Genomic DNA, 6,722 nt, shown 5'->3' with positions numbered 1-6,722 from the left:
GGGGGGGGGGGGGGGGTTCCCTAAAAACTATTTTGTGAAGCATATTTTCCAAAACCCGGGAAAAAANAAGTAGAACGTATCCATTATTAAATCTACTTAAGTAAAGTACAGATACACGAAAATTTTACTTAAGTACAGTAACGAAGTACTATGCTACCGCTTGGCTTTGACAACCTTAATATGTACCTGTGCTGCGCAGATTGGTGTGTTTCGGTTCACTTAATACAAAATAAGACGACCCACACACATTTTCTGACAGAAAACAGGAGTTTAAGTTAGCTAATAAACTACCGATCACTTCTTAATGATCGCCAAATTAACGTTAAACCTGAAAATTAAAAAAACATAAAACAGCAATGGACTGAATATTCTGCTTTGGAGTTCTTATTTTGTGTGTGTGTGTGTGTGTGTGTGTGTGTGTGTGTGTGTGTGTGTGTTTTAATGTTAATTCTTGACACACTTGAACTTAATCTCTGCTCTGTGGACTCGTGGAGCTGTTGTCTGTTGGTCGCCACGGCAACGGGTCCGCGTGTGATGTTCAGCTGACGACTGAGGAAAAAAGAAGAAGAATGGATCTAATTGCATCGTTTGTTCGTAGAATGTGGTGATATTCAAAGCAATCATCAAGTAGGATGACATATTTCAGAAAGCATAAGCCGAAGTTTGATCCAGTTTAAACCATGCCTCCTTGAGTGGCAATTAAATTAAATTATTGGCCAATACAACAGAGAAATTTACTTAGTCCTTCTCTTGTACCTTGACAGAACTGACAGAAGCTGGATATTTGTATCCAGAGAAAATACACATTTTACCAACATCAGCACTTTTTTTTTAGCTTTAATTTAAGCCACATTTTATAGAAGTTGGATAAGAGATAATGTTGCTACCTCCATTTTTTGTGACAGGTTCCACTAGCATCACTGACATTAGAAAACGTTATGTGCTTTTCAGGACAGTATAGACGCAGGGCCAGCTGCAGAATTACAGGTGAGGCAGAAATAGACATGAAAATGAAGTAAAACCTGTCTTATTGTATTATTTTACAGTAAAGAAATATGTTTGCTATATTAAAGACGCATCATATCTCATCTGCTATGTGTAGTTCAGAAGTACAACAACTTTAACAATCTGATAAGAAAGGCTGAGTAAGTTATTTACTTTAAGTTGTTATTGTGTGCTAGGCTGGGACAAACAAAATTCCCCCCCATAGGGGATCAATAAAGTCTTATTTTATGCCGGCAAGTTGAGGGACAGCTGTGCAGTCAGAATCACAAATGAAAAATACAAAGTTTGCACTGACGAGGATTAATTTGGCCTACACAGAAGCTGTTTATCCAGTTTATTTAAAATTCTTTAATAACATTTTAATGGTTACAGATTCTAATGTTGCTGGTGGTTTTAAATATAAAATCAGGTAATAAAAGGAAAATATATCATTGTGATAACATATTTCAATGGGAGATATATATATATATATATATATATATAATTCCATAAAATAGAATATGAAGGAAAATATCATTTTTTTGTAATTCCTCCACCAAGTGAAAGACGTTAGATGACGGATGTTTAATACCTGCTAAAAGGTTATTATCAAAAATCACTTTTAATCTGACAAGCCTCCATTAGGACGTATATCCTAATTTATTAAATATGACTGTATGGCATTCACATTTAAGCTTTGGCCTTATTCTTAGCACAAAAAAGCCTTTCCATAGCTGTGGGTGCATGAGTGCCGTCCCCACAAAGTGTCCTCACCAACTTGCAGCACAAAGTTACACCCCTGCCAGAAGGAGTGATTTTGCCGTCTCTTCGTGTTCCCAGTTGACCTCAGGGCAGGACGCTCCCCAATCTCCGCCTGAGCTCTCTCAGACGGAGGACAACAGCTTCAGCCAGCCAGCTGTCCCCACCTCCCCCTCAGAGCAAGGTAACACTCTGCTGCGCACGCACAAAATGTTGAGGAAAAACGAGCTTTGGGCTCATTGAAACCTTTCTAGAATGAGCTGCTGTAACAGGACACAGTTTTTAACTTGCTAATAAACCAGTTAGAGGTTTTCATTTGATTCCAGCAACAATATTGTGGCTCATGTTGAGAAATAAGTACAGAGAGGTGTTTAGGAACATACAGAGACTAGACGTGAATTATCCCGCACCGCCCACAGCCATTTGGTTGTCACAGTTAGTCATTATCACACTTTGCAAGCTGAGAAGTGGAAAGTTAACTTTCTCTTTGTGGAAGTAGTCCTGCTTCTTTTTTTTCTTTGTTTATGAGCCACAAAGCTAATAGTTTTCTCCAGTATAATAATAATAATAATAATTATAAAAATATATATTTTATATTGTCATTACTTGAGGAAAGTGTGGGTTTAGAGGGATGTGCACCATTTAAACCAGAGTCAGAAGTTTATATACACTGACTAATAACATTGACCTTTTTCCCCTCTCTGTCTGAAGTTAATCAGAACAAGATTCTCTTGTTTTAGGTCAGTCGGAATAACCAAAATTATTTATGTGTGCTAAATGCCACAACAATGAGAAAGAATATGTAAGAGATTTATTTGTTGATGTCTTCAAAATCAGAAGTTTACAAACAAAAGTTTTTTAACAAAAAAGGAGGAAGGAAGGCAGGGTGTTTTTTTTTTTTTTTTTCTTTCCTCTGATCAGCTTTTCTGATGACACCCACAGACTTGGCAGAGCTAACGCGCCTGCAGCAATCGCTGTCGCTCGACGAGCAGAGACCCCAACTCACATCTTCCTCCCCCACTAACTCCTCCTCCTCGACTTCCTTCACGGCGGCCAGGGAGAACGGACAGACCCAGAGGAGGACTCTGGAGGACTTTAACTTTATCAAAGTCCTCGGCAAAGGCAGCTTTGGCAAGGTGCGGCAGCGTGGAGGTGTTTGAGGGGGATGTTTGTTTGTATACTGCTCATTATGCTTCTAATAAAACAGTTTTTTTTAATTGATAGCACAGCAGCTGAGTATTTCCTGCAGGTGTCCTTTCAGCTCTGCTCTGTGCTGCATTGTAAGATGCTTGTGATAACTAATCCGCCAAAATTTGGGTTTCAGCTCATTGTGTTTTCTGCTCAACATGCAGATATTGTATTTTGAGGTTATGTCATAACAGCAAAATCATTTTTATTTTACAATCCAAATACATTAAATATTTTTCGTCTAGTTTCTAGTGTTAATATCTTAGTACACTGGAAATAAAACAAAACTAACTTACAAGTAACTTTTCAGCAAGACATAAGAACTTGTTTTAAGTAAATTATTTCTTAATATTGATTTTAAAAAATACTTTTTCCACTGGCAGATTATTTAATTTAAAATATGGGGAAAATGTCTTGCTGTAAGTGAAATAATCTGCCAATAATAGAACTTTTTTTTTAATCAATATTCAGGGATTATCTACTGTAAACAATCAACTATATCTTGCTGAAAGTTACTTATACATTAGTTTTGTCTTATTTCAAATGCGCTAATGTATTTGCACTAAAATACTTAGATTTAAGATTAAGATTTTAGCTTATATGTTTTTGCAGTGTAAGCATCTGAAGACCAGAACCAGTCCAAAATCCAAGTAATTCTAAAATTACATTTACCAAAGCTGAAAAAGCGTCCAGTAATGGTAAAACTAAGTACACCCCATGAATGTACCGTCTCCTTCTGCAGCAATAAATCTAAGTTGTTTTCCTTATGTCTTTATCGGTTTCTCACGTCATTTTTAGTGGATCGTCCTTGCAGCTTTGCTTTGGTTCATGGAGGTTTCCAGGCGTTTGTTTCTGCTCAGCTGTCTTTACTTTCCGCCGCGTATTTCAGTCAGGTTGAGTTCTAGCTGTAGATTTGATCCTCTGTTTGAAAGATTTGAAGTAACAACTTTAACTCTTGAACAGAGTTATGATTTTTTTCTTTTTTTAATGCTGTAACCAGGTGATGTTGGCGGAGCTGAAGGGGGCAGACGAGGTTTATGCCGTCAAAGTTTTGAAGAAAGATGTGATCCTTCAGGACGACGACGTAGACTGCACCATGACAGAAAAGCGCATCCTGGCCCTCGCCCGCCGCCACCCCTACCTCACCCAGCTCTACTGCTGCTTCCAGACGCGGGTAGGAGCGCAACGAAAGCCTCGAAGCTTTCAGGACTCACCTGCTTGTCTTTGTCTCGTCCTCTTACGTCTCTGTTGTGTGCAGGATCGTTTATTCTTTGTGATGGAGTATGTGAACGGAGGAGACCTGATGTTCCAGATTCAGAGATCCAGGAAGTTCGATGAGCCTCGCTCGCGTTTCTACGCTGCCGAAGTCACGTCTGCTCTAATGTTTTTACATAGGAATGGAGTCATCTACCGGTAAATACCCCTAGCCTGCACCATGAGGCTAAGAGATTGATCAATTTCATTTAAACTTTTATAATTTTGAGTGAAACGGAGTTTAAAAACTTCTTCCACCAGACATTCCCACTAAATAGTTCTGATAATAACGTTACACCAGGGCTTCCCAAACTTTTCCAAAATCGCTAGGATTGTCCCGATCCAATATTCATGGCAAAAATCAGTCCAAAATCACCCAAAAAACGATTTCAACCTGTGTCTAAAATTGCCGATGTGAGCTCATTGTTAGAAGTGCTTAGTTTCCCCCAGCATTTCTATAAGGACCTGGTCGGTTGTTCTCATGTGTGTTGTTCTCTATTGTTCTCTGTTTGAGTAATATAACTTGATCAAGCTTTTTTTTTACCATTCCACACTAAGGAAAGTATATATATATATATATATATATATATATATATATATATATATATATATATATATTACTCAAAGCTGTAATATCTGTATCGTATCAGAAGTGAAAAAGTTACATCTGGACACCCCTACACACATCATTCCCTTCAGCCTGGGAACCATTACAAACCCACAGACAGTGCTGCAAAGAAATATTGACTTTTAGAATGTTTCTTTCTCATTTTTATTCACTTTTCAATGATAATTACATTTGTTTAGCATTCCTAAATGCTGCATTTCTCCATCTGATTTCAGTTAGCCATGAGTTCTTTGAGTTTTTTGCTTGAGGAGCAAAACAGCTTGATAAGTTGCAAAGATGAACATGGCAAATAACATTTCAACAATTTATTAACTCTTATTTTATAGTAATAATTGAAAAACAGGTTAGATTTTATGATTTTTTTTTTCACATCTTCTCTCCAACTTTCTGAGGTGCCTCATACACCCCCTGGTGGCCGTCTCTTTGAAAAACATGAGTTCACACAATGACTTCCCAGCCTGATCCCAACCTTTGGAGGAAGCAGATGGCTCTGACTCTCCCCCTCTGTCTGCATCCTGCTCTCACAGGGACCTGAAGTTGGATAACATCCTGCTAGATGCAGAGGGACACTGCAAGCTGGCAGACTTCGGTATGTGCAAGGAGGGCATCATGAACGGGGTGACCACCACCACCTTCTGCGGCACACCTGACTACATTGCTCCTGAGGTGAGCTAAAGTTAGCTTAGCTACAGACTCAGACTTAAACAACAAATTATGGAAAATAAAAAAGCCAAGAAAGAAAAATAGTCCTCTATGGGTTTCTACCATGTCTTGAAAATTACTAATATTAATAGTATTGTATTATTGTAATTTAATTTTAATATTTTTGAAATTTAATTCTCAAGAAACTATAATTTTCACTTTGAGAAGAGATAGGAGCCCCCCCCTGTGCGTCAGTGCAGTCAGGCTGGGCATGACTGAATGATTTGCAAACTGACGTTAAAATATTCAAATAAGTAGTTGGATGAACTAAGTTATTAGGGAAGTTATTTTTTGTTCAGTTTTGTTTTTATGAAACTCTTTTGATTAAAGAAAAATGTAATCAGCAGTATTAACATTCACCTTTCAGATCTGATCAAAAGAAGCTATCATGGAAGAAAATGATAAACAGCTAATTAAATAAAATGTAGGTAAAAAGGATTACAGGTTTATGCCCCGGGTGTTTGTCTGTCATGCTGATCTGTGTGGTTCTGCTGGTTCTGCTGGTTTCAGATCCTCCAGGAACTCGAGTACGGAGCCTCTGTGGACTGGTGGGCCCTGGGGGTTCTGATGTACGAGATGATGGCCGGCCAGCCGCCGTTCGAGGCTGACAACGAAGACGACCTGTTTGAGTCAATTCTCCATGACGACGTCCTCTATCCCGTTTGGCTCAGCAAGGAGGCCGTGTCCATCCTCAAATCGGTGCGTTACAGCGGACATCCAACCATCCATCCAACCAAACATCCAATAAATCAGCCCTCTATCCATTCAACCATCCAACCAAACATTCAATAAACCAACCATCCAACCAAACATCCAATAAACCAACCATACATCCATCTAACCATTCAACCAAACATCCAATAAACCAACCAAAAAACCAATCGTCCATCCAACCAAACATCCAATAAACCAACCATCCAACCAATAAACCAACCGTCCATCCAACCAAACATCCAATAAATCAGCCCTCTATCCATTCAACCATTCAACTAAGCATCCAATAAACCAACCAATAAACCAACCATCCATTCTTCCAATATACCAACTATTCATTCACCCAACTATCTGACCAAACATCCAATAAACCAACCATCAATCCATCCAACCAAACATCCATCCATCCATCCATCCATCCATCCATCCATCCATCCATCCATCCATCCATCCATCCATCCATCCATCCATCCATCCATCCGTCCATCCATCC

General features: G+C 38.8%; 1 protein-coding gene across 3 annotated transcripts in view; it reads left to right on the top strand.

Moving 5' to 3' along the window:
- Positions 1 to 1,482: 1,482 nt before the first annotated feature.
- The window catches only part of LOC106948767 (protein kinase C epsilon type-like), a 20,845-nt gene continuing 15,605 nt past the window's right edge, over positions 1,483 to 6,722 (top strand). For 2 of the 3 annotated variants that reach the window (XM_015034609.1, XM_015034608.1), the window contains exons 1-6: positions 1,483 to 1,927; positions 2,686 to 2,879; positions 3,932 to 4,105; positions 4,190 to 4,344; positions 5,341 to 5,479; positions 6,026 to 6,214. In XM_015034609.1, coding sequence (XP_014890095.1) covers positions 1,654 to 1,927; positions 2,686 to 2,879; positions 3,932 to 4,105; positions 4,190 to 4,344; positions 5,341 to 5,479; positions 6,026 to 6,214 — 1,125 coding nt within the window. In that variant the 5' untranslated portion in view covers positions 1,483 to 1,653. The remainder of the gene's footprint in view (positions 1,928 to 2,685; positions 2,880 to 3,931; positions 4,106 to 4,189; positions 4,345 to 5,340; positions 5,480 to 6,025; positions 6,215 to 6,722) is intronic. The other variant, XM_015034607.1, reaches the window with a different exon arrangement.

Source organism: Poecilia latipinna, unplaced genomic scaffold (genome assembly GCF_001443285.1).
Source record: "Poecilia latipinna isolate Pla-1442-1.1 unplaced genomic scaffold, P_latipinna-1.0 Scaffold307, whole genome shotgun sequence".
Taxonomy (NCBI): Eukaryota; Metazoa; Chordata; class Actinopteri; order Cyprinodontiformes; family Poeciliidae; genus Poecilia; species Poecilia latipinna.
This window is presented reverse-complemented; position numbering and strand designations above follow the sequence as displayed.